We start from the raw sequence: 10,817 nt of genomic DNA, 5'->3' as shown, positions 1-10,817 counted from the left end.
TATGATTGTTGTTATTACTTTTCTTACTAAGTCCTTGTGACTCATGGGTGCTATGTGGTGCACGTAATAGGTAGAGACGTTTGGACAACCATGAATCAAGAATCTTCTCCAACAATTATATATATCAGCTTATCCAACAGGTAGTGCTGAATTGTCAGGAATTGTATTTTAAATATTTAGAACTTTTAAATGCATTTTATAATATTACTATAATAACATGTCTTGTAATATTTTAAATAGGGGTCTCTAATTGCAAAAAGGGACTATGCACATTTTGTTTAAACTGCTGGTTTATGATTATAAATTAATTTATAAATACATACATGTAAGGATTAGGGGCTTACATTCATTCTTCTCAACACCAAACACCACCTAAGTATTTAAGAAGGATTAATTGTTTCGGCCCACCAAAATTGACATCAATTTTTATGGAATGACTGAATTAATTTATTTATTATTTTGTATGGAATGAGTGACTGATTTTTGATTTATCACTTTGAAATTATTCTGGTAACTATAATATACCAAGTTACATTCATGAATAAATATATATATATATAATATTAAAAAACTGGAATTTAACACCAGTTGGAAAGCAATGTATAGCAGAGATGCTTGTGTTGAATTGGTGCTATGCGAAGCTCTTTCTCTTAGGAAGCTTTGGTAGGACATAACAGTTACTACCATATATAGATCAAATAGTGATATCTACCTCAATTACTTCCACACATTATATTTGGAAATAATAATAGTAAATAAAATAAATATAATCCACAAGAACAATTGCCAATCACAAACATCTTATTCACGTCATCCACAATTTTGTCTTTTAATAAATGTTCCTCATCCAATAAAAGAAAATTAAATTAACAAGGAACCAAAAAAACAAAAAAAAAACATCAATTTGTTTTTCGAGAGTTCTGTATGCAATAATCTACATAAGTAAAAGTTTTTTGTGGAGAAGGAGATAGATTAAATTTCAACCTCAAAGTGACCAAAAGAAAGGTCCAGTTTCAATTCAAGCACACAATTCTTGTGACACGTGTCATTCAACCAATCTTGAGTGTGTGGCCGTTAGTCATTTGAAAAACCAATCCTCACAATATCCCCTTTGGTACACTCAAAACTCTTCCTCTATAAGTTCTCTCCTTTCCCAAAATTTCGACTTTAGGAGAATAACACTGCACTATTACAATTTCTCTTTTCAAAATCAATCTTTTGAAGTCTAACTACTGCCGCCCCATCTCGGACGAAACCGATGGCCGCCGCTGTGTCCACCATCGGAGCCGTTAACCGAGCTCCAGTACGTACTTAATTAATTAGCTTTGGCTCTCCTAATTTTGTCCCTTTAATTTCTGTGTATCTAATTATCAAATCAAGTTCATAACTTTCTATAATAACTATTAGTATGAGTGTGTGTACTTAATTATTTTGGTTGAGTGCATACAGTTGAGCTTAAATGGGTCAAACAATGGAACCAGTTCAGTTCCAAGCTCAAGCTTCATGGGAAACAGCTTGAAGAAAGTTGTGAACACATCCAGAGTGAACAACTCCAAGGTTTCAGCTGGGAAGTTTAAGATTGTTTCAGCGGCGGCTCCAGATGAGGACTCAAAGAAACAGACAGACAAGGACAAGTGGAAGGGTCTTGCTTATGACACATCAGATGACCAACAAGACATCACCCGAGGAAAGGGTTTGGTTGACTCACTCTTCCAAGCTCCCATGGGAACTGGAACTCACTACGCTGTACTCAGCTCTTATGAATACCTCAGTACTGGACTTCGCCAGTGAGTTTAATCATATCTCTATCTCTATACATGTTTCGGTTACTAATAATATGACTTGTGTAGTTCTTTATTTTATTAATTGACTTAATTATTGTTTATTTATTAGGTACAACTTGGACAACAGCATGGATGGTTTCTACATTGCCCCTGCTTTCATGGACAAGCTTGTTGTTCACATCACCAAGAACTACATGACTTTGCCAAACATCAAGGTACGTAAACGAGTTAAAACTATCAAATTCATCATATTATTAACTAATTATTTCATAATAGTCAATATATGAAGTTAACTGTATATTAATGAAACAGGTACCTCTTATCTTGGGTATTTGGGGAGGCAAGGGTCAAGGAAAATCTTTCCAGTGTGAGCTTGTGTTTGCCAAGATGGGAATCAAGTAAGAAAATTTTATGTATTACTTTAAATTCTGCTCAATTCTAGGTTCACATCTATTTTGATGAAAAAGAAAAATGTTAAAGAGCTGGTGCTTAATATTCTTGTGAGGTGTAATATCGTTATTAGTGTAACAAAAAATGACTAACTAATTATAGAGCGACACTTTATCGTGATGCTAAACACTATGTGTGCCTCATATAGGAATGCTCCATGAAAAAAGGTGGACCCACGTGTTCACTATTTATTTTAGGGGAATAATCCATATATTATTTTTTAATATTTTTTTTAATTTACGATTTGAGTTACTTGATTAATTTCTATGTGAGTGTTTAAATGAATTTTAGTTACGACTTAAGTTATTCTGTTAATTACTATGTAGATTACTATGTGAATTTTTATAAAAATACCAAAAAAAATTATTAAAAGTGTAAAATAAAAAAACTCATTTTTATTTATTAGATATAGTATATATACAAGGAAAACTCACAATTATTATATATATAATTGCTTTGCGCTTTAATAATTTAGCTCTATAAGGTTCAAATTCAAGCATGTTTTCATTTTTCTAAAAAAAAAAATATATGTCTAGTAGCTTTAATTTATATATCATACTTTTTTTAGCTATCCAAATCGAACCCTCCATTGTCTTATAGCTTCAATTTATATTTGATGTCTTTTTTGGGTTACTAAGCAAGATGATATTAATCCAACAAAACTTCTTTACAACCTAATAACACCACCAAGTGGCCTATAAACTATATTTATATTTGATACTTAATAAAGTAAAATCTGTTATACTATATTGTTATAAAGATGTTACATATTATATTTCAATATAATTAATTACTAAGTTACATTACATATTAAATTACATTACTGTGGAGTGTAATAAGTAAGAATGTGTACGTTGCAGCCCTATCATGATGAGTGCCGGAGAATTGGAAAGTGGAAATGCCGGAGAGCCAGCGAAACTGATCAGGCAAAGGTACCGTGAAGCCGCAGATATCATCAAGAAGGGAAAGATGTGTGCCCTCTTCATCAACGATCTCGATGCTGGAGCTGGTCGTATGGGTGGAACCACCCAATACACAGTCAACAACCAGATGGTCAACGCCACCCTCATGAACATCGCCGATAACCCAACCAATGTCCAGCTCCCCGGAATGTACAACAAGGAAGATAACCCACGTGTCCCCATCATCGTCACAGGTAACGATTTCTCCACCTTGTACGCTCCTCTCATCCGTGACGGTCGTATGGAGAAGTTCTACTGGGCACCCACCCGTGAAGACCGTATTGGTGTCTGCATTGGTATCTTCAAAACCGACAATGTCGCCACCGACGATATCGTCAAGCTTGTCGACACTTTCCCAGGACAATCCATTGGTACGCGCGCGCTTTTTCTTTTTATTTTTCATAACAAATATAATTGTGTTTTTATAATAATAATAATTAAAATATAATTAATGTTTTGTTTTCCATTATATGGTGATTTATTAGATTTCTTTGGTGCGTTGAGGGCGAGAGTTTACGACGACGAAGTGAGAAAGTGGATCGCAGGAGTGGGAGTGGAAACCATTGGGAAGAAGCTTGTGAACTCGAGAGAAGGACCACCAACATTCGAGCAACCAAAGATGACAATTGAGAAGCTGTTGGAGTATGGAAACATGCTTGTGCAAGAGCAAGATAACGTGAAGAGAGTTCAGTTGGCCGACAAGTACTTGAGCGAGGCTGCTCTTGGTGAGGCTAACGAAGATGCCATTAAGAGTGGAAGTTTCTACGGTTAGCTCCTTGATCCTATTGACGCCTTGGTGGGAGGTTTGATTCCTCATCTTATAATTATTATTTGTACTTAATAATTAAACAAAGTTCAGAACCAATAATGCACATATAAAGTTATATGATGATCAGTATATATAATGTATCGTTCTAATTTGATATTTGTTGTCATCTTTTTTAATGCATGGGTGAGCAGGCAAAGCAGCCCAACAAGTGAGTGTTCCTGTGGCCGAAGGTTGTACTGATCCCAATGCTGAGAACTTCGACCCTACTGCTAGGAGTGATGATGGTAGCTGCCTCTATACTTTCTAAGGCGTTTTCTATCGCTTTTTACTTTTTCCTTTTTCGTTTTTTTTTTTTTTTTACCTTTGATTTATGTGGAGGAGCTTCTTTTGTAAGGATGATCGATAATAAGTAAAACAATATTATTGTTTATGTTGTTTTTACCTTCGGTTTGATGGGTTATACGTTGAACAAATTAAAATAATTTCATTTTGGTGTTGTACTTGTAGGGTAATTCTACTGAATTTCTTATTCTCTACATCAACGTTAGTGTACTGTATAACGCTAAATTACTGTTGTGAATTTTTACGTTTATTATGGGCTAACAACCAAGTGGGCTTCACAAATACGTGAGGAATTTACAAAAATATAGAAAATTCAAACTTCAATTAAAAAAAAAATAAATAAAATAAAAATATGATACAATCCTTTATAGATATATTTTTATGAGGGAAAATTATGTACCGGGACAGATTTACTTGTAGTGGTAAGCTCTAATAAATTAATGGTAAATCTTGGCTCAACAATTAATTTATTAATTATGATGTTATTCCACTAATAATTAAATTATAATTATACTTTCAACACATACGATCTATTATTATTTAGAAGATTAATCACATTAATTTATTTCTATTGATATATTCATTATATGAGTTATATGATTCTCCATTAAATATTTCATAATTAATTAGAGTTAAGTATTTTTGTATGGTAATCTCCCTAATTATATGTTCAACAAATAGTGTTATTGATATTTTAATGAACGTTTCTATAAATCAAATACAAATGAAATTTTTATTCTCTAATATAAATTGACTGCTTTATGTTCAAGTACCGCTACCAATACTCAAAGAAATATTTAATCTGGCCAATTAAGGAAAGAGTTTATTCCATATCTGTGCAATATGTTCTTGGCAACCTATATATAATCCTATAACTCAAGCATATCAGGAATTAAGTCTCTGTTTTCATTCATAAACTTTACCCGATAAGTCAAAAATTATAAGACTATATATATGTGTCACTTCAGGACTAAGATCAAGTCTCGTAGGACGTCTATTGTGTGATGAATGATGAATTTCTATAAATAAAGATTGTTAAAAGTTCTAATCATTCATCGTGTCTCTAATCTTATACAATCTTGTATTGTATGTTAACATTGTATCTAGTCATAGTTAGTTATCTGTTACTGTGATTAGGTGTTAGTTAGTTTGTTATTTCTGTTACTAGTTAGTTGTATTGCTTTGTCTGTTTGTATTTTTCATTTGTATAAATACTGCATAATCAATAATAAAGTGAGCTCTTTCTTTGTATTCTTTAGTTCTTCTCTGCTTTTCTCTCCTCTACATGGTATCAGTAGTCTTGACTCTAGACTATGTCTTCGTCAACCACCGATCCTCAGGCCCCTGCCACCATTAATGCAAATCGAGCTCCTCCGACACCTGCCACTGCTGCTGTTCATGGATCTTGGAATCCTTTCTCCAACTCTCTCCCATCGTCTCTTACAGTCAAACTTGATCGTGTCAATTTCCTCTCTTGGAAGTCTCGGGTTATTCCCACGGTCATTGGACACGATCTCGATGAGATCTTGTTCACTGGTGTTCCTCCCCCTGCTACTCTGCTCAACGACACCTCCAATCCAGAATTTCTTCAATGGCGACGCAAGGATCAGCTTCTTCTCTCCTGGTTGCGATCCTCCATGTCTGAAACTGTTCTTGCCTCTGTCGCCAATTACGATAGCTCTTACGCGGTCTGGCGCGCACTCGAACAAAAATTTGCTTCTCAAACAAGAGCTAGACGTCTCCAACTGAAGGGACAATTCTCCCATCTTCACAAAGGAAATTCATCCATTTCTGAATTCATTGACAAGGTTCAAAGTATTGCTGATTCTCTGGCCATAGCAGGGTCTCCTGTAGACGATCAAGATTTGATTCTTCAAGTCCTAAATGGCCTCGGACCCGAATTTGACTCAGTTGTTTCTGGCATCACCTCAAGAAGCGATGCCTTGTCTATTGAAGAGGTTCAGGCCTTACTGCTGTCCCACGAAAGTCGCCTTGAACATCATCTGGCCATGAACGATATCAATGTCAAATTGCAGTCACACTTAGCTCTTGGCACAAATAGATCAGGAAGTGTTCGATCTTTTGTCAATCCTACTTCAGCAAACTCTTCTGCTCCCTCTACAAGTCGTGGTCGCAGATACACAAGATTTCCATCTCAGAGGGTTGTTTGTCAAGTGTGCATGAAGATAGGACACACTGCTGCTGTGTGTCACTATCGGTTCGACAAGAACTGGACCACACCTAAGCCAGGTAACAACTCTAATCGTGCCTATCTTACTGAAATTGATCTTGATTGTGATCCACAGGCATATCACACCACCATGATCCAAGATTTTGGAGATGATGGCTCTCCTGGTATGTTGATTCTGGAGCCACTACACATGTTGCTCTTGATCCCAACAATCTTGATGAATCCAAACCTTTTCATGGTCCTGAGGCTCTAGCTATTGGAGATGGTAAGAGATTATCCATCTCTCACACTGGTTATGTTTCTATTCCATCATACAATAAAGCTTGTCCTATACATTTGCATAATGTCTTGACTGTCCCTTCTATTACAAAGAACCTTGTTAGTGTGTCTAAACTCACTCACGGTAATCACATTTTTGTTGAATTGCACAAAAACTGTTGTTTTCTTAAGGACAAGACAACCGAGTCTGTGTTGCTCAAAGAGAAAGCTAAAGATGGACTCTACCTTCTTGGTGATCCCTCCTCTCAATCGAGATCAACTCTGCAGTGTCACTTGGCCACTTCTGAGATTGACTCATCTGAATTTAGTTCCAATAATAAATGTACTTGTACCAAAATGTGTGATACTTCACACCATCTCTGTAATACAAAATACTGTAATAAAAGTACATCTTTTCCTTCTACTGAGCATTCTGTCTTGCATGTGTCAACATTATCTGATGTTAATCTGTGGCACCAAAAATTAGGCCATCCTACATTGTCCACTTTACAAAAATTACTGCCTTCTCTTCCCCACAGTGGCACAATAAAACAATTTCAGTTCTGTGATGCCTGTCAACAAGGCAAAAATCACAGACTTCCATTCTCCCATTCCCCAAAAAGAGCCACTCAGCCTCTCCAACTCATCCACACTGATTTGTGGGGTCCCTCCCATGAACCTTCCAAAGATGGGTATAGATATTACATTCACTTTTTAGATGATTTCAGTCGATTCACTTGGATATACCCTCTAACACTAAAATCTGAGGCATTTGACAGCTTTATTAAGTTCAAAAGTATGGTGGAAAAACAATTTGGTTTGCCAATTAAGAGTGTTCAAGCTGATGGTGGTGGTGAGTACAAACCTTTTGCTAGATTTCTAGCTGACCAAGGCATTTTATTTTCCCACCCTTGTCCTCATACTCACCAGCAGAATGGTCGTGCTGAAAGAAAGCATCGACACATTACTGAAACAGGCCTTACCTTACTTGCACAGGCTAACTTAGGACTCTCATACTGGTGGCATGCCTTCCAATGTGCCACATTTACCATTAATAGGTTACCCACACCTGTTCTTGGTAACTTAAGTCCTTATGAATGTCTATTCCACACTAAACCAGATTACTCTATCTTAAAACCCTTTGGCTGTGCTTGCTGGCCTCATTTGAGACCCTACAATTCACACAAGATGGACTTCAGATCTGAGCAGTGTTTATTCTTGGGATACTCTCCAATACACAAAGGCTATTTGTGTGAAAACAAGAATGGTAGACTGTTTATTGCCAGAAATGTCATTTTTAATGAACATTTATACCCTGGCAAGTCTCACAACATCAACAAATCAGAGGTACATTCTGCCACTTGTAATCAATTTTCTCCTAGTGCAAGTTTTTTTACTACACCTTGCACTAACATTGATTCTACTGCCTCTTTCAACACTGCTACTGAGACAATGGTGGCCTCCCCTGTTCCAATACCCGAGAATCACTCCTTTGTACCACCAATATCTGAAAATCCAACACAGATTTTACCAAGTATCTCTGAACATCACATACAGCCCTTGCCAACTATCCCTGAGCATTCTCCTCTCTTGAATAACTCCAATATCACCTCTTCTGCAGAACCACAAGTCCATGCTCTGACAGAAACCAACACCACCATAGCAGACCCACCTTTACCAAACCTCACTCAAACCAATACCTCCTCCTTACCATCCACTATTGTCTCAGAACACAATGTTGCTCCCAGGACTCATCCAATGGTTACCCGATCTCAGAATGGCATTGTCAAGCCCAAAGAATTTCTGGCAACAAAGCATCCTTTACCTGAGTCATTGTTGCCCTCTGAACCAAAGTCTCTACAAGCTACCCTCAAAGATCCTAGATGGTTCAGTTCAATGCAGACTGAGTATCATGCTCTTAAAAAAGCTGGCACCTGGACATTAGTTCCACGACAACAAGGCATGCACATAATCGACAACAAGTGGGTACACAGGATCAAGTTGAATTCTGATGGTTCATTGGATAGATTTAAATCCAGATTAGTTGCAAAAGGGTACTTGCAAGCCCCAAGAATCGACTATGAGGAGACTTTTTCTCCTGTTGTAAAACCAGTCACGGTTCGCACTGTATTATCATTGGCTGTGACTTCAAACTGGCGTGTGACACAACTCGATGTTAGCAATGCTTTCCTCAATGGACTACTAACTGAGACTGTGTTTATGCATCAACCTCAAGGGTTCATTGACCAGGATAAACCCGATCATGTATGCCATCTTCATAAGGCTCTTTACGGCCTCAAACAAGCTCCCAGAGCTTGGAATGATACACTGCGTATCAGTTTACTTCAGAAGGGATTCAAAGCTTCTAAGTCTGATACATCCCTCTTTGTTCATGGATCGGGTTCCACTCTCATAATTTTTCTTATTTACGTAGATGATATCTTGGTAACAGGCCCTAATCAGCTGCTCATTTCTCAGTTAATCAATGATCTCAATACTGAATTCTCTCTAAAAAACTCTTGGTGATGTTCACTACTTTCTCGGGGTTGAGATTTTTCGAGATTCAAAGGGTATGTTCTTGTCTCAAACCAAGTACATAATTGATCTCTTGGTTAAGCTGCATATGGAAGGTGCTAAGACCTGTTCTAATCCCATCAGCAACACAACAAAGCTGTCCTTGCATGACAGTGAGTTATTTGAGGATCCTACTTTGTATAGAAGCACAATCGGTGCTCTACAGTATCTCACACTAACACGCCCAGATGTAGCCTTTGTCATCAACAAATTAAGCCAATTTTTGAAGGCTCCTACAGTATCTCATTTGGAGGCCTGCAAACGCTTGCTGCGATACCTCAAAGGCACCATTTCAGACGGTTTATTTCTCAAACCAGCAGCCAATATGATCCTCGAAAGTTACTCAGACGCTGACTGGGCTAGCTGTGTGGATGACCGTAAGTCTACTGGTGGCTATGTCATTTACTTGGGAGAAAATCTAATCAGTTGGTCAGCTAAGAAACAAAATGTGGTTGCACGCTCAAGCACCGAAAGTGAGTTTCGTGCATTAGCAAACACTGCAGCAGAACTCAAGTGGATTGTCTCATTACTCACTGAATTACAAGTCTCCTTGCACTCTTGTCCTGTTATTTGGGTGGATAATCAGAGTGCTCCTACATTGGCAGCCAATCCGGTTTTCCATGCACGATCAAAGCACATTGAAATCGATTTGCACTTTGTTCGTGATCAAATTTTGGCAAAACAACTCTCGGTTAGATATGTTCCCAGCCATGATCAAGTGGCTGATATGCTCACTAAACCTTTGTCAAAGGATCGCTTTGTATATCTCAAGTCCAAACTAAAAATGGCTTCCACCCCTTTTCGTTTGAGGGGGGGTGTTAACATTGTATCTAGTCATAGTTAGTTATCTGTTACTGTGATTAGGTGTTAGTTAGTTTGTTATTTCTGTTACTAGTTAGTTGTATTGCCTTGTCTGTTTGTATTTTTCATCTGTATAAATACTGGTGCATAATCAATAATAAAGTGAGCTCTTTCTTTAAATTCTTTAGTTCTTCTCTGCTTTTCTCTCCTCTACATTGTATACGATACATCTAATACATTGTCAACTACACTTAACAATCCAGATAGATTATTCTGTCTAAGGCAGTAGATAGATTATGCTCATAATCTTAATTAATATCAAAGCTCCTATTTTTAATATTAACGATTACAGACATTTTTTCTATGTTATTCTCCTGAGTTAAATTCTCGTGTATAGGTAATATTATATATATGTATACTTAACTTAAGATTACATTTAATAACAAAAGATTTTTTGTTATAAATTATTATCCATGATTCAAGAAAGAGGGCACATGGCATATTCCACTAAGATGCAACCAACGTAACTGAAATTCAAGACAGTCCCAACTAAGGTAACTGGTTGGATCTACGCAGAGAGATAGGCCAAGAGTACATCCAGACTATGGGTCACTAACACTACTACAATGTTAGCCTTTAGAGGTTGTTTTTTCACCTCCATTTATAAAAAGAGAAACTAAAGGGTG

General features: G+C 36.9%; 1 protein-coding gene across 1 annotated transcript; it reads left to right on the top strand.

Annotated features, from left to right (window-relative positions):
* Window positions 1–927: 927 nt before the first annotated feature.
* On the top strand, window positions 928–4,465 carry LOC115708105 (ribulose bisphosphate carboxylase/oxygenase activase, chloroplastic). Its single transcript, XM_030636295.2, has 7 exons — window positions 928–1,303; window positions 1,450–1,787; window positions 1,894–1,999; window positions 2,097–2,182; window positions 3,095–3,567; window positions 3,682–3,963; window positions 4,157–4,465. The coding sequence occupies exons 1-7, from the start codon at window positions 1,259–1,261 to the stop codon at window positions 4,270–4,272; spliced, it is 1,446 nt and encodes a 481-aa protein (XP_030492155.2). The 5' UTR covers window positions 928–1,258; the 3' UTR covers window positions 4,273–4,465.
* The last annotated feature ends 6,352 nt before the right edge of the window (window positions 4,466–10,817 follow it).

The sequence above is a fragment of the Cannabis sativa genome, chromosome 1, assembly GCF_029168945.1.
Source record: "Cannabis sativa cultivar Pink pepper isolate KNU-18-1 chromosome 1, ASM2916894v1, whole genome shotgun sequence".
Lineage (NCBI taxonomy): Eukaryota > Viridiplantae > Streptophyta > Magnoliopsida > Rosales > Cannabaceae > Cannabis > Cannabis sativa.
This window is presented reverse-complemented; position numbering and strand designations above follow the sequence as displayed.

Coding starts and splice junctions, on each gene's coding strand:
- LOC115708105 (XM_030636295.2), top strand. CDS start 1,259: ATGGCCGCCGCTGTGTCCACCATCGGAGCCGTTAACCGAGCTCCA. Junction 2,000..2,096: donor TGACTTTGCCAAACATCAAG/GTACGTAAACGA, acceptor TTAATGAAACAG/GTACCTCTTATCTTGGGTAT. Junction 2,183..3,094: donor TTTGCCAAGATGGGAATCAA/GTAAGAAAATTT, acceptor TGTACGTTGCAG/CCCTATCATGATGAGTGCCG.